Source organism: Mus caroli, chromosome 6 (genome assembly GCF_900094665.2).
Source record: "Mus caroli chromosome 6, CAROLI_EIJ_v1.1, whole genome shotgun sequence".
NCBI lineage: Eukaryota > Metazoa > Chordata > Mammalia > Rodentia > Muridae > Mus > Mus caroli.
In genome coordinates, this window is record NC_034575.1 from 106,384,581 (window position 1) to 106,407,575 (window position 22,995).

The 22,995-nt window shown below is 37.6% G+C and overlaps 1 protein-coding gene across 6 annotated transcripts in view; it reads left to right on the plus strand.

Annotated features, from left to right (window-relative positions):
- The window catches only part of Grm7 (glutamate metabotropic receptor 7), an 867,793-nt gene that overhangs the window by 567,612 nt on the left and 277,186 nt on the right, over positions 1-22,995 (plus strand). For all 6 annotated transcript variants that reach the window (XM_021164768.2, XM_021164769.2, XM_029478551.1 and 3 more), the window contains exons 6-7: positions 12,713-12,913; positions 20,422-20,561. In XM_021164768.2, coding sequence (XP_021020427.1) covers positions 12,713-12,913; positions 20,422-20,561 — 341 coding nt within the window. The remainder of the gene's footprint in view (positions 1-12,712; positions 12,914-20,421; positions 20,562-22,995) is intronic.

The following is a 22,995-nucleotide window of genomic DNA, read 5'->3' on the forward strand; positions in this document are numbered from 1 at the left end:
GGTTCCTAAGGTGTCAGAAGTCCTGTGGTGTGTGTCTATGTGTATGTGAGTATGTGTGTGTGTGTGTGTGTGTGTGTGTATTACACAATCTTGACTTCAAAAGAATCTTGGTAAATTAGTTATTCTTTATATTTGAAAAACAGTCCAAGTAGAGATAAATAGAACTTTTGGGTTTGAGCATGTCTCAAGGAGGGTTATGAACAAGATCTTACATATCAGCAGAAGGTACACAGCTCTCTCTCTCTCTCTCTCTCTCTCTCTCTCTCTCTCTCTCTCTCTCTCTCTCTCTNTCTCTCTCTCTCTCTCTCTCTCTCTCTCTCTCTCTCTCTCTCTCTCAAATCATCTAGTCACCTGAATGGAACTCTCCTTCTCTACCACCCATGGTCCAGAGAGAAGGGCCATAAGCCTTCTTTTCTATCATCCTCCATGCTATGTGTGTTCATTCCTTCTACTGTTCCATAAAGCATCAGTCATCCTCTCAGACTTCATTGAGCACAGATGGACTGCCTACCTGTGAGATCACAAGCCCTGCTGTGGGTCTTTCCCTGGAATGGGACTCAAGACCCCATCTTGTCTCAAGAGAGTTCAGTTGGATATGTGCATACTTTTCCTTTCTACTGGTAATGACAATCACGAAAACTGTTCACTGAACAGTGGAGCTGAATCATGGTTTTGATTCTATTTGTTTGTGAAGTAAGCACTCATCCCAAAGACAGTAAGTAAGTCCTTTCGAACCTGGAGTCTGCCTATGTTTTCTTTGTGTGTCTGGAGGGAAGCATGACTATGACACAAAAGCATCCCATATACCATTTACCTCAGTTCTAGGAAGTGAGCACAGATTCCTATAGCACAGCAATCCTGCCCAAGGAGATAGCCTCAGCTGTATGCGTGTCCTCCATAAAATACCTGGAAAGCAGGACAGTGTATTAATGTTCATAAAGTCTGACTGCAGAGCTGGAAAGCATGTGATTCTGTAGGTGTGTGGCTAGAGCTGTGAGGGGCAATGAGAAACTGCAGTGTGTTGGCATCTCTGTCCCTTGTCTAGTTGGAAAATGTAAATGAAGAAAATAACTAATTAAAAAAATTAAAAAAAAGAATTAGAAATGTGGCTGCTTTGAATTGAGGTATAGACTATATATATATATATATATATATATATATATATATATATATATATATATATATATATACCACGGCCTCAGAGGAACTGAGCAAGTAATAGAAATTTGCTCTGTACTTGTCATTCATTACAGAAAGGTACTTTCACAGATAAATATAACTCACACAAAGTTACTGAAAGTGGCTTTCTTGGGTCCCTACCCCCACTTTCTTTCTCTTATTGCCTCCTTCCTTTTCTGCCTTCTCACCCCAATCTACTCCTTTCTCTCTGTTTCCTCTTCATTTGCTTTGTCTATCCCCCCCCACTTCCCTTCCCACTGCAGCCTCCCTCCTTCTCTTCCTTGCTTTCTCCTTATTTCTAAGACTGTCCACCTGATTATGTGTTGTATTTACTATTATAGCACACAAGAAAGCTGATCAAACTGGAATTTCAATTTTGTGTGCTAAATTCACAAGAGAGAGTAAGTTTAATTCTATTTCAGAGGAAGATTATTCTAGATTTTAAAAAGAAAAAAGAAAAGAAACTAGCACTTTTCTTTCTGTTCTAAATTAAAATGAATGTTTCCTGATGCTTCTTATGTGGTCTTAGTACATAATTCAGGCTGATGTGGAAGTCAAGGTCCCCTGCAGTCACCTTTCCAGTGTCGGATTATAAGCATGAACGAGTCGACCATGTTCCTCAGAACAGATTCCTTACTCCACTTTTAATTCCAGCATCTCACCAGTGATTCTAGATTTGTGTGAGCATAAGACTCAAAAAACACACAAAATTAAAAACTGGGCTTAATAAGACAGAAGAGGCATCTCTATGAGGACTTACTTGAAACTGAATCTACGACTAAATAAAATTACAAGTTAAAATTCAAATCAAAAAGAAAAAAAAAAGAAACAAGAAAATTACAGAAGTTTGGAATTGTACAATAACAACGTATAAGTATGGTTTTATATTGGTTTTAGGAGCAAACAGTGAGGTTGTGTTTCCCCTATTCTGTTAACTGTACCTTCAACAAATTGCTCTTGGTCATGAAATCCTGTGTTTATTCTCTCATAAGACCTTTGACTTGTTGAGGTCTATAAACCTTGGTCTAGAATAAAATGCCTTTTTAAAATTTCTCTCCCCATGTACACTCTACCTAAGCCATGCCCAACAACCCTGCTAGCCCTGGGCTTAGTCAATGTATAGATCTTTACATGGATACTCCTGGAAATTGAAAATGAAGTTGCAAATGAAAAAAAAGTCGTAAGAAAGTAAAAATCTTTCCAGGAACATTCTAGGTCTCACAGGGGCAGAGAGTGAGTTCATTTGACTCCACAGTTTGGTCTGATTTCTGGGATTCTGTGATCCAATAAAATAACCTGCTAATGCTTTGGAACTTTGTCATCATTCTTCTGTTGACATCAGCTTGTACACACCTGGTTGGAGGATGAGTTCATAAGACTTCTTTTTCCTTTACTACTTTCCTGGTTTGTCTCTTCTACTTTGAACTTGCCAGTTGTTTTGAGTGCTAACTTGCTACTCACAAGAAAATCAGGAGCTGAAGGGGTTTGCAGCACCATAGGAGGAACAACAATATGAACTAACCAGTACCCCCAGAGTTCCCTGGGACTACACCACCAACCAAATAAAACACATGGTGGGACTCATGGCTCTAATTGCATATGTAACAGAGGATGACCTAGTTGGTCATCAATGGGAGGAGAGGCCCTTGGTCCTGTGAAGGTTATATGCCCCAATATAGGGAAATGCCAGGGCCAGGAATCACGAGTGGGTGGCTTGGTAAGCAGGGTGAGGGAGAGGGCATAGGGGGTTTTCAGAGGGTAAACTAGGAAAGCAGATAACATTTGAAATGTAAATAAAGATAATATCTAATAAAATTAATTAATCAATTAATTAAAAGAAGAAGAAAAAGAAGAAAATCGGGGATAAAGAAAATGGAGATTGCCAAAACCATTCATTTCCTCCTACAGAAAACTCTAATGAGCCACTCACAAAGGATCAAAGAAAATAATAATAATAATAATTAACAATAATGTCTAGGGACTGGAGATAATAGTTCAGACAGAAGAATGCTTCTTGAGCATTCAGGAATCCCTAGGTTTGGTCCAGAGCATCACATAAGCTCGATGTAGTACATACTTGTGATCCAAGCATGAAAGAGGAGAACACAATTGGTTCAGAAGTTCAAGGACATCGTTGGCTGCAGAGACCATTCAAGGCTATCCTCCTGTTTTAGAGACTATGCCTCAAATATATACATATTTATTATGGCTAATGTGAAATTTGGAAATGTATTGTGACCCAGAACTTAATAAGATCATGAAAAGAATGTGGCAGGAAAGCCCCAAGTAGCTCCCTTTCCTATGTGTAAAAAAGATATTCTTTCACTGTCTATGAAGTCCAGCAAAATAGCAATAATGCAGGAAAGGGGCATCAAACAGAAAAAAATGAACTTTCTTCCTTTCTTACTTGAGGGTCTTTCAAGGGTTAAATGTCAGGCCAAGAATAATCATCTTCACAGAGCCTGGATCATAGAGCATCACCCACTGTGAGCACATCAGGGTTTCCCCACCTCACTCTTCCTGGTCAATTCTCACTCATTTTCACCTAATAATAGGGATATAGCAATGCCATCTACTTTCTAGGCTCAACACAGACCTCCTCATGTTCCTTATTTTATATATGTGTAGTCGGAGGGAAGGCAATGTGTCTTTACACTACAGTTATATAAGTGTGGTGATTATAAAAGTTTTCAATGAAGTGGATGTCTGTAAATTTGAATCTGTCATTAATATTTCCCTCCAAAAGAGAACTGTGAACTCATGAGGAGAGTAGACTAAGTCAGTGACTATTTACTCATTTATTTTTACTATTTACTATTTATTTTTTAATTTGTGGAAAGGATTTCAGCAGGCTCTTCATGAGTCTTACTGGGTTACCACAGGATTTCCTGCAATACCTCTCAAGTCTTCAGCATCCATCCTCCTCCATTATGTACCAACACCCTATTTGGCTAGAATCTAGCATTGTTGATAGGAGAAGAATCTACACTAAATTATGTTTTTAAATGCCCTGTAACATTGTTTTCTTAATTAGAGTACTTGTTGTTTTCAGTAGATCTAAGCATCAACATTTGAAGTAATTAATGATTAATACTGCAAGAAACTTTAACCTCAATACATGTAAGAGCCTTTATGTTCAGTACTTATTTATACTCAAAATGTACATAACACAAGGTTGAAAAATGCTTCCAGCACTAGGTAGATGACACAGTGGCTAAAAGAATTGCCACACAACCAAGAGAAACTGAGTTTGGATCTGTAGAACCCACATAAAACCAGACCTATTATAATATCTGTTTATACCAACTCTAATACCAGCTGTATACAGATGTATAGTGTCTGTAATACCAGAACTCATAAAGTCAGACTGCAGGCAGAGTTAGAAGCGTCCCTGGAAGCTTTGAGGTTAGAGATCCTGGCATTTGCAGCAATGAATCAGAATAAGCATTTTCAACAAACCTATAATCTGAAAAAGAATAGAATCTAGAGGACAAGCTAAGCAAATCCTTCAAAGTCAAGGGCTCCCCAGATGAATAAGCATTAAACATTGCGGTGGTAAAAAATCATGTGTCAGTGATTCTTATGTGGGGAAGCTAATTCTCGTTCCACAGAAAGTTAAGATGGTATGTTTGATCAAAATTCATTATATGAAATCCTAAAAGAATTAATCAAATCTTATTTTTTAAAGGGGAATATACCTTTTAAAGATAAAGACTGGTCTCTGGATAAAAGTAACAAGCAGAATGTCAGGAGAGTTAGCACTGTTAGCCTCTTTTCCCATCAGAAAACCAGATTATAATGCTTCTGAAATCTTTATCTCAATCGCAGGGACTTCAGTGGGAAACATGGTGGTAAAAGTGAAGTAGAGCACATGAAGGGTGGAGCATAGAGCATCTTCTTTATGAAGTGAGGTTAAGAGAATGAGGTTTACATGATAATTAATTGGAAAGTATTGCCCTTCTGCTGCTGCTTTAAGTGTGAGGTTTATGTACTTAGTGTTAGTCCTTTGGAGGGTTGTAAATTAGTATGTGAATAAAAGCAGCAGTTGAAGAAACCTAGAAATACTGGATAATAAGCTTTATTTGGTAATCAAACCATTAGGATATTGCATGGAAAAATTTTAGTTTTGGCTAATTCACAGTGCTGATACTTTCCTTGTATTTGCTTACCATGTCTATAAAACATTATTTCTTCAGGACCCTAAAATGGCTGCAGTAATTGCCAGGGTGGTGGGGAGTCAGGGCAACTGTGGTAGAACTGACTAATCTCTTCGCCAAGGTAAATCAATGCTTTTAGAATTTTGTAAGAAAACTCTTTCATCTCATTGGTTACACTTATGCCCCATGTCTCTACATTGGTCTATATGAAAATGTTATGTGAGTTTTGCTTGTGAGAGAGGAAAGATACGCGAACAAACGTCTATTTTCCTTTCAATATAATACCTATGGAAGACCAGGCAGACAATAGATAGATGATAGATTGATAGATAGATGAATAGATAGATAGATAGATAGATAGATAGATAGATAGATAGATAGATAGATAGATATGTAGGTAGGTAGGTAGATAGATAGATAGATAGATAGATAGATAGATAGATAGATAGATAGATAGATAGATAGGTAGGTAGGTAGGTAGGTAGGTAGGTAGGTANTAGATAGATAGATAGATAGATAGATAGATAGATAGATAGATAGATAGATAGGTAGGTAGGTAGGTAGGTAGGTAGGTAGGTAGGTAGGTAGGTAGGTAGATAGATAGATAGATAGATAGATAGATAGATAGATAGATAGATAGATAGATGATAGATTGATTGATAGATTGATAGATAAATGTAGAGATAGAGAGAAGGATATCACCAAAATCAGGCTTACTGGGCTTATTTATGGGAGACTTAGCAAAGGAGAACTTAGCTAAGTATAGATGAAAGGTTACTAACAGGTACATTAGTGACTGAGCATGACTGAGCACATACAAAAGCTCCATCCCTGGAGTTCCCTGCATGTCCCTGTAGGATTCTCTGGCTGCTCAGCTGGTTAGCTGGGAATAGAGTCCTCATTTATGTCCTTGAGGATGGACATTGTGACTCCTATATATATTGGTATCATGCAACTTGTTAGTTTGGTTTACTTTTCTGAGTACCTTGGTTTTTTTTGTTGTTTTTTTTTGTTGTTGTTGTTGCTGTTGTTTTCATCTTTTCTTTTTTCTTTTTCTTTTTTATTGGATGTTTTATTTATTTACACTTCAAATGTTATCCCCTTTTCTGGTTTCCCCACCAGAGACCTCCTATCCCATCACCCTCTCCCTGCTTCCATGAGGGTGCTCCCCTACCCACCCACCCACTCCTGCCTCCTTGCACTGGTATTCTCCTATACTGGCACCTTGAGACTTCACAGGACCAAGGGCCCCTCCTCCCCTCCAATAAGGCCACACCTCCTCCTTCTGAGGGTAGATGCAAATCACTACCCTACAGAAAGAAGGTCATAGGTTTTGACAGATTAGGACCATACCTGAATGTTCCAGAAGGATTCAGTACTCCTCACTCCCAGTGGTTGCTATCAATATTGGAACAGAATCAAATATCCAGCAGGTAAAGAGCCGGGAGTTAAAGGAATAGTTCAGGAGTAACCAGAACTTCAAAGTGACTAAATATTTGCAGTTGCCTGCTGTGGTTTAAATGTGAAATGCTCTCCATAGTTTTACATTTCAGATTTGTACTGCACAGTTTGTGCAGCTAGTTTGGTCTAGCCTGAAAACTGTACAAGAGGGACTTACTCAGAGGATATAGGGTGCCATGTACAGGTTCTTGGGAGTGGATTATCCTTGGTCATTCAGTGTCACTATCTTCTTCCTCAGAGCTAGTTGTCCTCTGCCACAGGTATTTTCTACTGTGATGTACTGTTCAAGTACACAGGGTCAAACAGGGTGAAGCCTCTAAACTGCCTACCAACATATCTCTTTTCTTCCTTAAACTATCTTTTTCAAGCTGTTTTGTCATAGTGACATAAGCAATTGCCACAGTAGGAAAATATAATTTAACTGATATCTGTGGTTATTAGTAAATAAACTCCCTCTTCTGGTTCTCTAAAACTAGGCTACAGTTTTCAAGTTGTGTTAGTTTGACAAATTTATTCCTGAAGTCTTCCCAGAGCCTTTAGCACATTAATGTACCTGGTGACTCTCCAAGAAATGCATAAAGCCTGAAGTATTTTTCCAATAATAAAATATTTCATTACCAAAAACAGTTCTATTATTTTTCAAAGCGTTCTTTCTGGGATGAATGTCCATATTAAAGCCTGCTAGAAACTGTTTTTCTGCATTATTGGACTGAAGTCATTTCATAGTGTGAGTTTATAGTGCTCATAATATTTCCAATATTGCCTTTTGTGAGTACTATAAAAACAGGAAAAATTTGCAAAGTATCATGTTAGAAAATTAATATTAAAGAACGAATAGGCTTATAAAAGAAGCAAGATGGCCCTGTTAGCACAATAGACATGACCTTACAGCATCCACATGATGCTAAGATCTAATCGATGAACTTGCTCTAAAGTTCTCATAACACTGATTTCTGTTTTAAAATTTTGTGATTAAAAGTTGGAAGAAGGTGAAATGTTTAAAGCGTTATATCAAATGCATAGATAAAATCCAGTGAGAAATGAATGGAAAATAAAAACAGGGTAAGAAACAGCAAAACTAACTGGCTTCACTGAGACAGAACCAAAAATACACTTAATAGTTACTCAAGAGGGCCTAGAGAGATAGCTCAGTAGTTAAAAGCTCTGGCTGTTCTTCTGAAAGATCCAAGTTCAATTCCCAGCACCCACATGGAAGCTCACAAGAGCAAATAACTTCAGTCCCAGGAATTCTGATGCTGTCCTTTTGGCCTTGTCAAACACTAAGCATGCATGTAGTGCACAGATGTACATGCAGAAGAAGCACTCACATAAAATAATTAAAAAAAAAAACTTCATGAGATAAACATGTAAATATAATTCAACAAACCAAAAAGAAACTCAAATTAATTAAATGGTACCTTGCATATTAAGTAAGTTTTCTGTCCAAGATTTAAAAAAATGTCATTGTTTCTTTAAAAAAATTATTATTTTATTAATTTACATCCCAAATGCTGGTCTCCCTCCTGGTCCCCCTGAAAGAGTTCTCCACCTCCATCTCTCTTTCCCTTCACCCTTCTCCCTACACAGAGGCATCAAGTCTCTGTAGCATTAAAGGCACATCCTCTCCTACTGAGGCCAGACAAGACAGCCCTGTACTTCATATGTGCTGGGGGCCTAGGACCAGCCTGTGTATGTACTTTTGTTTTGGCTCACCCTCTGGGAGCTTCCAGGTTATTTGATACTGTCTGTTCCTCTGTGGTTGCCATCTCCAGTTCCTTTCATCCTTCCCCTAACTCTTCCCAACCTCAGTCGAATGTTTGCCTATGGTTGGCTGCATCTGTCTCAGTCAGCTGCTGGGTAGAGCCTCTCAGAGATATGCAATGCTAGGCTCTTTTCTGCAAGCACACTATAGCATCATTAACAGTATAGGGACTGAAGTCTGCCCAAGGGATGGATCCTTAGAACTGGAGTTACAGACGTTTGTAAACTTCCATGTGAACTAATCTTAGTCCCATGCAATAGGATCAAGTGCTCCTAACCAATGAGGTATCTTTCCACCCCCAGAATATCTTCTCAAGCATGATTCAGCGATCAGAATTAATAAAGAAAATATTAGTATAAAAATGAATAACTTTTTTATTTGTAAAAAGATACATTAAAGAAAATTACAAACTAGAGGAAATGTTTGCAATTGATTTCTTATCTGTATAATGAATACATCGTTTAAAAAATAGAGGGGGAAATAAGAATTAATTTTTTTGTAGCAATTGTCTAGATTGTGAACAACTGGAATTCTTTTTCATACAGAGATATTAGAATTTCCATATGAGGAAATGGCAAGCAATGGACTGCAGATATGACTGTGTGGGTAAAGTGTTCATTGTGCAAGCCTAGGGAACTGAGTTCTAATCCTCAAAATTTAAGCATAACCATGTGCATAACTGTAACCGGAGAGCTATGTGGAGCAAAGACGAAAGATGCTCTAGGGCCTGCTAATTCCAAGCATAGCTTTCAGTTAAGTGAAAGGTCCTCTTCCAAAGGAACAAGGCAAAAAGTGTGAGAATAAAATATCAGATGCCCTCCTCTGGTCTCTGTTGTTAGCTATGTGTATATATGGCACAAACACACACACAAAGAAAAAAATCATAAATAAAGAGATAGTTGGAAGTTGTCCTTCTATATTTGATGATTGCATAATGAAATTTTGCAGTCTCTTCTGCTGGTGTGGTAGGGAGGAAACAAAACATTTCCTGTCTTGTAGTAGCAAAGTGATACAGCTCCTCTAGAGGGGAGTTTGTCAGTATTCATCACCAATAGAGATACATTTACCCTTGCTAAGGCAGTTCCATGTTTCAGAATCTATCTCCCAATCAAAAATTGGTCAAAAATAGTACATGCAAACACCACAGAAACACACACTCACAGCCACACATACACACACACACACACACACACACACACCCTACACACAACATGGCTCTTCATTACACTGTAATGAATTTTATGTTCTTAGGGCATTCTTGAGAGCACTATTAGTTATTATGCAGTGACAACAATAATAATTATCCGTTGCACTATCATTAGGAGCTAGGAATTTACTTGAGAGGAAAATTAGAGAAAAGAGTCAAGAGTAGGTAAAACTCTTTAATTCATCTCGACAATAGCAGTCAGTTTGTGATGATTTTCTCTTAAACGGAAAAAAAAAAGCCTATTCTATTCTACATATAGTTTACAGCTCACGCAGGAGGCAGTGAGCATGATTTATCTACATGTGATGGGAATGTAGGTTTATAATGTAATTAACTATCTACTACATGAAATATCAATGTGTACTCTTCAGAGGAAAACATAAATTTACATAGACATGCTAAATTTAATGGTGATTATACTTTATAATATTAAACACTTTCTCTGGACATAATGGATCACACCTGTAATCCCTGCATTTTAGGAAGTCAAAAAAGTAAGATCAACATGAGTTCTAGGCTACTCTGGCCTACAAAAATACTAGTGAGATGATTCTAGGATAACTGGAGCAACAGATTGAGGATCTAGATTTAAAACTCTGACATATGGAGAAAACAATTAAATATTCGAGAAAATTTCTCAGTTAAGAGACCTAAAACTTATTTTAACATAGCACGTATTATGAGTCCTCTGTGTGTTTTCAGAAAGAATGTTTGAGGTGATGGAATTTATACTGCTTCATTATAGCACAAATGTGCCCTAAGAAACAATAAGAAATGTTCATGTCAAGCAAAGCATAATCATTGGATACCTCTTTTTCACATCGGGACAAGACTCATGATATCATGTGCTTAGAGAAATTATCATTTATCTACTTGTGGGCCAGCAAAATGTCCCAGTAAGCAAAGGTACATGCTTTACAGTCTAATGAGTTTGATCTCTAGGTCCTGTGTCACAGGATAGAATCAACTCTTGCAAGTTGTAGTCACCAGTGCCTAAAGAAGTACACACACACACACACACACACACACACGCATACATTCAAGTATATACACATATACATTCATGAATATAATTAAAAAATAAAGTCATCTGTTTTATGATGTATTCATCCATTCCCTTTTTAAGAACAGGTCTCATTTGTGCAAGGTTAGCTTTAAAATCTTGAATTTACCACCTCTCCCTCACAAGTGCTGGGTTTACAGGCACCTGCCAACCACCTGATCTGAAGATATAACACACAAATTATTTAGAATCTGCTAGATATTCAATGCTCTTCTTTGTCATGGAGATAGAAAAAATGCAAATTGCCAGGGAAACCTATAGGTAGATTGTGATAAATGCTGACCATAGGAATAAAATAGAAGTTTGTAATGTTTAATTTGATTGGTAGGCAAAGTATAGGAACTTTGTGCTTACATGTGAAATAGAAAATTCAATCATAAAGGGCAGAAGCCAGGACATAGGTCTTCCTGGCAAAAGAAGACAAAGAATGTGCGAAAAGTCAGGGGAGATTAACAATTCATACATATATGGAAGAAATGGCAAAAGAAAAAATGATGTTACTATATGTCTTTTGGTGATATCAGAAACTACCCATAATGTCTTACCAAAATGGTTGGATAAACATGAGCTGGAAAAGGGTAATACAGTGGACACACAAGAGATGATGGGGAAAGCCTCTGAGACCTCAGTTCTACACAAAGAACTACAGGCGACTCTGTAATGCTGACAGCAGGGGAAATAGTCTTCTCCAAGGAAAAGTACAGCAATTGTCTATCCAATACCAAGTGTTTAGCCCTGAAAATACATACATACAAATAACATTATGCAGATGGAGTAGATTGTATTTAGGAATATATGCATACATATATGCATTTAACAACAATTCATGAAAAAGGAGCTCATGAATTTGAAAGAAAGTTGGGAGAGTTATATGGGAGAGTTTAAAAAGAGAAAAGAGAAGGGGCAAATGATATGATTATATTATAATCTCCAAAATTAAAAATATACAACTTACAAAATGAAAATTGAAATTAGAGAAGCTGAGTAGCTTTTCCAATGTGCATAATAACTGAGCCCTTGTCAGCTCTCATCAGGAATGGGCAGATGGGGCAAGCTGAAGAATGACACCTCTTTGCGGGTGGTCAAGGGAAGAGGGTTCCTTCCTATTCTATGGGCAGTGGAGGACTGGAGAGAAGTCTGAATGAGTGTTCTATGTGATTGTCAGCTCTGCCATTTGCAGAGATAAACATGGAGAATGAATCATTGATTGGAGGCCCTAAGCCTCACATCCTGATGACAGATAGAGATAATAAAGCACAAACATTGGCAGTATACCCAAAACTCTGTGGATTGTCTGAGGTAGAATTGGTAAGACTGTTCCATACATTCTATCTCTGTGTGTGACAGTGGAGAGTGAAAGACAAATAATGGGCCAGTTTTTGCTCTGACTACCCGTGTCTTTAGTAACGATCATAATGTGCACAGGAACACACCAAGAATGCATGTTTGGGATAGATAATGAGGTCAGACTTGAAAATCTTTGTGTTCCTATCTGTCCTGTCCACATTGTCCCTTACAGAGCAAACAACCATTAAAGACTCTAATATAGACCCCTCACCTCTCCTTAGAGTAAGATAGAAAACATAAAACCCTTGGTGCTGTGGAACATGCAGGTACCATGTTGGCTCATGACAAAAGCTGTCATGACAAAAGCCCCTTTGAATTCCTGCTTCTGAGGCCTACCTAATGAAACAGTCAGTGTGACAACCTCCAAAGGAAAATTCCATAATTTAGAAAAATAGGACCTGATGGCCTCGAATGGCTATGTGGCTTGCATTTTTGATTTATGGAAGATTGTTATCTTCATACATGATCAAAAGGAAATGGAAGTGTACCATCTCCCTCAACACCGATCTTTGTGTGTTTCTTGTTTTAATGTGCAGGACAGGAGCGAATTGGAAAAGACTCTAATTATGAGCAGGAGGGTAAAGTACAGTTTGTGATCGATGCTGTCTATGCCATGGCACATGCCCTTCATCACATGAATAAGGATCTGTGTGCTGACTACCGGGGAGTGTGCCCAGAAATGGAGCAAGCAGGGGGCAAGAAGTTGTTGAAGTATATCCGCAATGTTAACTTCAATGGTAAGACTCCAATGTCCATAGTGTTGGCAATGCTAAGCAATTATTTCCTATTTCATAAGGTACAGAAATTACGTGATGGCTATGCCATTGACTCAAGTAAGATCGAAACTTGGTTAATTGTGGGGATAGTGAAAAATGAAACTTACAAAAGAGAACAAAGGACTACATACTAGAGGGCTGTGGTATTGTCTTAGTTATGTTTTCTCTTGTGCAACAAAACACCATGAGCAAAAAAGCAAGTTGGAGAGAAGAGGAATTATTTGGCTGACACTTCCATATTGTTTATCATTATTGAAAGAAGTCAGAATGGAAATTCAAACAGGGCACATCCTAGAGGTAGGAGCTCATGCAGAAGCCATGGAGGGGTGCTGCTTACTGGCTTGCCTCCCCTGGTTTGCTCAACCTGCTTCCCTATAGCACCCAGGATCACCAACACAAGAATGGTACCACCCACAATGGGCTGAGCCTTCCCAGACAGATTGCTAATTGAAAACAAAAACAATGACTTACAGCTGGATCTCAGGGAGCCCTTTTCTGAGCTGAGGCTCCTTCCTCTCTGTTGATTCCAGCTTTTATCAAGTTGACACAAAACCAGCCAGTACAGATATGTTCTATTCTTGGAATCTAGGTTTTCTACATGAAGCCATTTTATTTCTTTTAATGAGTGTAGGTGACAGAGAAAAGAAAGAGGGACAGAGAGAGAGACAGAGGCAGAGACAGAGAGAAAGGTAAAAAGACAGGAGATGGATGGTTCCAAGATAAAAAAGGATAGTTGAAATTTGTAATACAAACACCTCAGTTTATGATTCACCCCTCAATCTACAAAACCCTGCTGTGATAAATTACCAAAAGGAGACTATTAAATGTAAATGGAGAAAATGAATAAATTGTAAATAGTGCAGGACACATGGAGGGGGGTCTGCAATAATACATTTCCTATAGTATGAGTCTTTTGATGTCTTTATGCTTTGCATACAAAATTTTAAGGGATTAAATTAAAGCTCATTGTGTGTGCAATGTAAAATTCAGTAGTTTGTAACAAATAGTTCTACCTGTATCACAAATGACCAACATAACAATAATAAAAGCAATTAAGAAGAAAAATATGTACAAGTAATTTGGAGAAATAATATTACTATAAAACACTAGTGATAACAATTACCATATTCAGGCATTGTACATATCTAGTGTCTTAGTTACAGTTTCTGCTGCTGTGATACACCAGAAAAACCAAAATCAACTTGGAGGAAATGGGTTTATTTAGATTGTATCTCATAGAATAGTCCACTATACAAGAAAGTAATGGCAGGAACTCAAGGCAGGAATCTGGAGGGAAAGACTGTATTCGAGTGCTGCTTACTGACTTGTTTCCCTATGGCTTGCTCAGCCAGCTTCTTTTATATAAAACACAGGAATACCTCCAAGGGGTTGCATCACTTTCAGTGTGCTAGGTCGTCCCATATTGACCATTAATCAAGAAAATACCCTACATGATTGCCTGCATAGAATAATATGGAGGAATTTTCTCAACTGAAGCTCCTTTTCCCAGCTAACTCTAGCTTATGTCAAGATGACAAAAATCAATCACACAACAATAAAAGTCAACCAGAGTAGGTAGTAAACATGCATTTGGTAGAAATCCATAACTCTGATGATAGCTTTTACATAAAATAGAACAGAGAAAATATTAATTATATTATTTATAATGAGATGTGTGTCAGGGAAATAGATTAATAGAAATTGTGTATGATGAAAATTGCAGAATCAACATGAATTCATGTACATATGCAGATAAATATTAAATAGATATGATATGCAAGCAGATATGCATATGTATGTATGGCTCATGCTATCTGTCTATCTAGAGGTGAAAGAGTGATTGATGGCATCTCAAAATGAATATGAATACCTAGTGCTAAGGTCTTACTAGAAATATGATTTTCAGTCCAAAGAACCAGAACACCGTTCAGAAATATTTTTATTTATGTTTCTCATTTTAGACAAATTAATCAATGTCCAAAAGGAGAAAATATCTGGTTCACACTTTAAAACTACCATATGGCAAGGACCATTCTATAACTCACATCTTTTTCTAATCTGCTATGAAGAATCCAGCCTTCTTTTTTGCATAGTAACAAAGATTTTGTCTGGTCTTTTGGTTGTTAAGTATGGTTGGTTGTACTTCTCCATAGCTTTGGTAGGAAATTCCATTTACCCCTAGGAGCTTTTCTGTAGACCAGTAGAGTACACTTCATAATTCTGACCTTCACATTCAAAGAAGCGTTGTTTTAGTTAATGGTAGTACTATCTAGAAAGAATCAGTACAATGTCTCCAAGTAGGTAACCTCATGAGGTGAATGGGAAACAGGTGGGAGCTAATTTAGAGATTTTTTTCACCCCAGTCACCTTTTTCTGCACCATATATATATATATATATATATATATATATATATATATATATATATATATATACACATATATGCAGAGACCTGAGTACAATCACATTCTAGTTCTCTCTATGTTAATTAATAGGCCTAAATGAAAATATTTCCTAATGTAACTTTAAAGAGTTTGGGCTATAAAACTATGAATCACTGTATAATTAATTAATTAATTAATCTAGTCAAGACTACACCTGTATCTAGACTTACTTATTCCTAGCAAAGAAATGGGATCCAGGTGAATATTGCGAAAACACAATGCCTCAAATATTTTGCTTTCCTCCCTAGAGAAGTGAGATCCATGTGCAATTTATCTAAATATGTCTGAGAATAGTTTGTGAGGAGATTATGGAATTTCTAAAATATATAATGAAATTGATTACTGAGTGGTCTTTTTGATATATTTGCACTATAAAGAACAAACTTTATAGTACCTGCCATGTCAGAAGCAAAGCAAGATGCTACACTCATAAAAGTAAGTGTTCTGGTCATATACAAAGCTAAGGTTTTCATGACAGCCAATTATTTATACAAATAATTCCAAGTTACCTTTGCTGATGCAATGGATCTAGAAACAGCTATCTACACTAGCCAGGCTGAAGTATCGAAACCATGTTCTCATTGGCTTTAGGAATATAGGTTAGGGTAGCTTGTTGAGCAGAAAGATTAACAGAATATGAATAAGTATAGAAACTTGGGTGCTACATGGCAAAGAAAAATGAGAAGAGAAAACCTTTTGGGTAAATGCTTTTATGCAAAAAAATAGTTTTGTCATCTGAGTGTCAGGATCCTCAGATCAGCTTCTCTGTTCTCCAAGAAAAGTGGTTTCTGTCACACATTGAGGTCCAGCACAGATTTCAGACTTGGCTACGTTCTGAACTGTTTTTTGTTCTTCTGCTCCCTGTTAGATCATAGACCCTCTAGTGCCCCTCTCTTTTCTCCCTTCTCTCTTTTCTCTTTTCTCTCTTCTCTCTCCTCCTCCTTCTCTTCTCTCCACCTCTCTCCTCTCTCTCTGTCTCCCTCTGTGTCTCTCTTCCTGTGTGTCTGTCTCTTTCTTTCCTCCTCCTCCTCNCCTCCTCCTCCTCCTCCTCCTCCTTCTTCTTCTTCTTCTTCTTCTCTCTCTCTCTCTCTCTCTCTCTCTCTCTCTCTCTCTCTCTCTCTCTCTCTCCTGCACTTCTCTCAGTTCTCTCTCTAGACATAGTTGATTAGAAAGTGTGCTGGGTTGTGCCCTTACCTGTAAAACACTCCACACATACACCAACGCCTTGTCCCTGTAGGCAAGTTCACTAGAACCTTAAATCTTTGCCGTCTTGCTTTGTAACTTCTGGCAGATAAGGTAAGCCAATCTAGATCACATGGTTTAGAGCCACACAAAAATGAAAATTCTTTAGGAATTAGAAACTCCTTTTGCCCTATTGGAATGGAAAGTTCTCTCCCTTTAAGACCTCTCTCATGCTCACCTTTATGATGACCTCTCTTGTCATGCTCTTAGTACCCTCAGTTCATTTCCAAAAACAAGTGTTGGGTTTCTCACAATTGCCTATAACTCTAGCTCCAGAGCATTTTATGCTCTCTACTGGCCTCCAAGGAACCTGCTCTCAAATGCACAAACATCCCTCTCTTCCTTCTCCTTGTCTTTTATACACATAAACAATTTAAAAACAAAATAAAATATATATTCCTTTATAAACTTTATATTAAGTTCTTATGAAGGTCATTTACCCACCTTTCTGTGATCTCTGATCCATTCTGACTGGTATCCATATTTCTATTACCTTAGTGTTCCTATGTTATGGTCCTGACACCCTGTAGGATCTCTGCAGTTAATACCTCCTCCCTGATATCTTCTTTCCTCTTTTCAGAACTTTTGCTTTATTGCTTTCTGTTCTCAGAGTCCATTAAATAGAGTCTTATTTTCCTTTATAATAAGTTCTGGGATAGGTACTGTCAAAGGAAGTGTAAGAAGGAGAAAAAACATCCTGGAAATAATAAGCCCATTTCATTAAAGAATACTTTCAGAAGGCCAAAGCTACACAATACACTATTAGAAATTATCATTTAGATAAAGTATCCATGCACTCTGCTATAATTTTTAACGTGGATTTTAATAGGAATAGAAAAGGTATGACAAGAGTCATTTTCCCTCACAATGATTTTGAGAAGGAAGAAAGATAAGGCCATGTGTCCTGTTCTGATGAAGACTGAGCTGATGAACATGAGATTGTTTGAGCTCCAGGCCTCGGGTATGCTTTCTCTCTCCTCTCTGAAGGTGCAAAAGCCTCCAGCCACATAAAGAATAAAAGATGCAGTAGTCAGAATAAAGCACAGTAAGAATCAGAGCACCCAGTCTGAGAGGAAATACTGGGCAGCTGAATAGCAATGTCTTATTGCACCGTAATAGGGTTCTCATTTCTTGCTAATGATATGCAACATCAAATTTCATCTTTTGTCCTTATATACCTGGATTATTTGTTAAAAGCAGGACACCCATGTTGAAAATTCTCTGTCGTATCAAGTGTCATTTGTTGCTGCTGTTTGGTAAAACTGTGTGACAGCAATGAAAGTGGAGGAAGGGTCCATGAATTTTAGAGAGAGCAACTTGGGGCGCATGGGAGGAGCTGAACAAAGGGAAAGAAAGGGAAGGCAATAGAAAGGGAAATTTTGTGGTTGTATTATATCCTCAAAGAATACGTTTAAAAAAGTTTGTATTAAAGATTTTTAAGGTCTCTGGTGATTATGTCTTAGTATGCAATAGAATGAAATGGTTTATTTATCCACAAAACATTGACTCAAATTTGTGAGACCAAAGGAGTATTTACAAGCTTCTAGTGCCAACTGCCACTGTTGGTTCTGTACTGTTGCATGGGAAACAGAAAAAAGATCCTAGACATGGGAAATTTCTAATTGGATCTCAGGAGAGCAACAGGAGTGCACTGAAACAAAAGCGTCTGTCTGGCTAATGGAAGCTGCATGTTATTTCCATTCTTGAAATATAGGGAAATAAACACTGACAAAATAAAAACTCTTCAAAAATTTTCTGGGGAGATAGTTCGGGAGTTAAGAGTGCTTACTGCTCTTGCAGGGGAGCCAAGTTCAGTTTCCAGCACCCACACTGATTGGCTTTCAACTGCCTGTAACTCCAGTTCAAAGCCCTCTTCTGGTTTCCACATACACTTGTACAAATGTTGCATATAACCATCCAAGCACACCCATACACAAAACTAATTTTAGCATTACTGTTTGGGTGGCTGTTATGTCATGGCACAGGCAGAAGTGCATATACTGTTGTGTTATTGCATTCAGTAGTGATAGATAGTTGGCTGAAATTAAATAATTTGCTAACTTCAGAAAGATACTTAGAAACCAACCCATAATTTGAATCTATCCTCAAAGATTAAAAGTCCAGTTACTAAAAGATGATTTGGGTTTTAATTTTCTGAATCACTGACAGATGATATTTTTCCTCACTGAACTTAAACATCTTAACTGTAAGGAGGAAGTTGAGTGGTATGTGTCTGCCAGCTTTATTTTGGCTTCCTACCTGACACCCATCCCCATATATAGCTATAAGCTAACATGTTAATACACACATGCCTTACTCTGGCTTTCTGTGACTGTGATAATGACAATGTCCAAAAACAACTTAGAGGGAGAAAATGTTTATTTTGGCTTACCCATCACCGAAGGATTCCAAGGCAAGGGATCAGCACAGGAGACTAGAGGCAGGAACAGAGGCAGAGGCTAGCCCTTAGGAATATGGCTTACTGGCCTGCTCACATTAAACTTCTTTTCTTATATAGCCTAGGCACACCTGCCTAGTGATTGTACTCCCTACATTAATTAGCCATGAAGAAAATGCCTCAGAGCATACTCACAGGACAATCCAATGGAAAAACATTCTCAACTAAGGTTCCCTATTCCCAGGTGTTTCAACCTTGCCAACACGTTAGCCATTGCAACAGACCTTGGAGGTCTACAGTATGAAAGAGCACCATATCTTTCCCTGGACATCAGTAATAATGAATATAAGTCTAGGTCCTTCTACAGACTGAAAATCCACTCCTTCAATTTCCTAGATTCTGGACCTCATGGCATTTGTAATGCATGTCTCCATCTACTTCTCCTGTTTTCATAACACACCACACACATACACACACACACACACACACACACACACACACACACACAGCCTTTGGCTCCCCTTGTCTCTCATGTAGACTAGTATAAGGACATTGGGCCAACTCACATTATACAAAAATTTCTCTTTATGTGGCCTTAAACTCTGCCACATCATAAAGATCACAATAGAAAAGATATGTTGGGACCATTATTCTTCCCATCACAATCTCTGATTCCCCTTTCTGATATCTGGCTCTGTCATAGAATCTTGCAATTGGTAACCACAGGAAGGTCTGTGCATTAGATGTCCCTTTGTCCTAGCTAAGATGTTATATCATTCAGCATGGTGCTACACTAACCCAAACCTTTGCTCTGTCTCTGGATCCTTATCGTGGGTTTGTTCTTGGTATTTGTGTTTGTTTGTCTAATCATGAGTCTTCTTCATCCTATTTCCTTGAGAAAAATTTTCACTTCAAATCAGCTTTCTATAAATTAGAAATAATAAACACAAGAAATATTTTAAATTCATTCAGTACAGAAATTCACATTAAGTGAATTATTTTTTGCTTAATTATTATGATGTATCATTTTTAAAATTACTATTTTTGATGTTAGTCTTTATTGACTAAAATGTTATCTTAAATGGAAACAAAAGTAACAATTGCCATCATGAGTATTGCAATTACAGTTAGCAACAGAATGATATTAAAAAAAAGTTTGTCTCTGAAAATTAATAAATAGATTCTCTCTTACTTAGAAGGAGAAGGGCTTAGAATGAAAAGCTTCTGAAAGATCATGAATAAAACCATTCAAAGGAAGAGACAGGACATCTTTCTACATTCTGTGATCACTGTGCACACTCTGTAGAGATGACCTACTATGAGCTGAAGAGGATGCTACAGATCATCTGACTACTTCCTAATTCTGGTATTTTCTTGTCTCCTTCAGGTAGTGCTGGAACCCCAGTGATGTTTAACAAAAATGGTGATGCTCCGGGACGATATGACATCTTCCAGTACCAGACAACAAACACCACCAATCCTGGTTATCGTCTCATTGGGCAGTGGACAGATGAACTGCAGCTCAATGTAAGTCCTGATAGATCCTTTTCTTAACTGGTATAAGCATTTTGGTATAAAGTGGATGCATGTTTCCTGTTAATGTGCTTTTCCATGTATAGAACTGAGCATGCAATTTGGTCCAGGCTTTATGAAGAGCTAACAACCATTCATCCAATAATACCTTAGTAATGATGATAATAATGACAGAATTGTGTGCACTGGGTTTTTATGTCCTTATATATATATATTTATTAAGGTGGTTGGAGAAATACATGCATACAGAGGTCAGATGACAATTCACAGGAGTCAGCTCTCTTCTTTCACTATGTAGGTTTCTGAGATCAAACTCAAATCTTCAAAAGTGACAGCAAATGCCTCTACCTGCTGCGTCATCTTGAGGGTCTGACATTGAGGGTGAACATTAGTCTAAATTTCTAAGAAATCCTACATTTATTCTGATTCAAATTCATAATGAGTTATGTGATAACAGATTTAAAGATTCTTTTTGAATGGAACTGTTACCTCTTCCTTTCTCATTTGATAGCAATACTTTTAAAAAAAACTGATTTCAATGCCAAACTATTTCGCAAATTATTACCTTATACTAACATTTTGTGTCATCTCTCCATTTTTCTATAGAAGTTGAGATTGAATGAGCAGCTACTTCCTTGTACCAATGTGCCCGTTAAAGACAGAGAGCATTCACTTTCACACCATTCTTATGTCTACTTTGGTCCTTGGCTGAAATACTTGCAAACTTGGGTTACGGTGGTCTATATGCAGGACCATCTACTTTACTCAATCTCTGAGGTATTGAATTTATCTAGAAATAGCTTTGCAAGTATCCACAGAATAATATTTTACCAAACATCTGGGAGTCAAGTAGTCCAGTCCTGTTGACAGATAAAGTTTATCATCATGCTCACTGTCTCATTCAGTCCTTTCTGTGTCTCATCAAAGGGAGGGAAATTATGCTCATGGTACAAGAATGAATGGAATCGAGGATGACAAACACAAGGTGGACTGCTTTGGGGATCATGAGGACCCCAAGTGTGATCATGATACAAATTCAAGGGAGAAGTATGTTGGAAAGTCACAGTCAGAGACAAAGATAAGAAATGAATTGAAGTAAATGTGGAATGTATTCGAAGGTTTCCAAAAATAATAAAAATAAAAATAATTGTAACAGTAGGCTGTGAGTAGAGGAAGCAATGAACGCACTGTTGGCTGTTTCTCTAACTCACATGTCAAGCTTGTGGAGTTTACTTACACTTGGAGTTCTCCCTCTTTAAGGACTGCTATCCAGATGCCTGTGATCTGGCATCTAAGCATAATAGAGCCCGTTAGCACGTGCCAAGCATGACTACAGGCACAAGCCAAAGAGGCAGCTGAAATTATGCCAAAAAAAAAAAAAAGAAAGAAAGAAAGAAAGAAAGAAAGAAAGAAAGAAAGAAAGAAAGAAAGAAAGAAAGAAAGAAAGAAAGGAAAAGAAAGAAACTCTCAGAAGGTAAATCCACAATTTAGTTATCAAAAGTTAGAATCAAATTTATAATTCTAGAGTTTGGAAAATTGATGCAAGATGGCAGCCAGTCTGAGGCTAGCCTGGGCTACAATAGTCGACTCTTGTCTCAGAAATCTAAATGATGATGACGATGATGATGATGATGATGATGATGATAAATTCTAAGAGCAAAATCAACGCAGTGTGGCCTGTCTGTTTTTCATTGGTGTCAGTGGTACAAATGTAGTCATCCAAGATTCAAGGCATAGAGTCAAGGAGTATGTTGACCTATATTGTTGCAGAAATATATTATCACACCTAGGAAAGGGGATTAAATTGCTTTATTAGTGTTTCTCAGCATACATGCTTCAGCACCAATGTTAAATTTTTAGCAGGTGTGACTTTCCCATGTGCATAAGAATTATCACTGTTAGTTACTGAATTAGTTACTGTTCCTTAGTAACTAGAGAATGATGTGGGAGTCCCTATGCCTGCTCATTTTGCTTTATTTTAATTGATCCCTCATCAGAATTGTATGCAACTGGCTACTCGGCAAATTGTCATTCTTTCTTTCCTTGCATATCCTTCCTAGGATAAATACTGTCATAGGCAGTGGGGAGATACAGAATGGAGATTAAAACAATGGCAATCCTACATCTCACACAACTGACCACCTAGCATGCAACTATAAGATATATAAGGATTGAAGAATCATGCATGCAAAAATTCCAATGTGTGATTGAGAGATGGTAGGAGAGAAGATGCTAGAAATGGGAAGCAAGAGACCTAAGGAATAGAATGCTGCAATGTGAGAAATATGTGTGAGAAGGCAGACTAAAAGGCTTAGCCAGAGATAGTGTGGCCACAACAGAGTAAGGGAGAAGAGGTTACAAGTGGTAGCAGATTAACATATAGCCATAATGATGCAGTTCCTTGGACACAATGGGAAAACTGCTCACT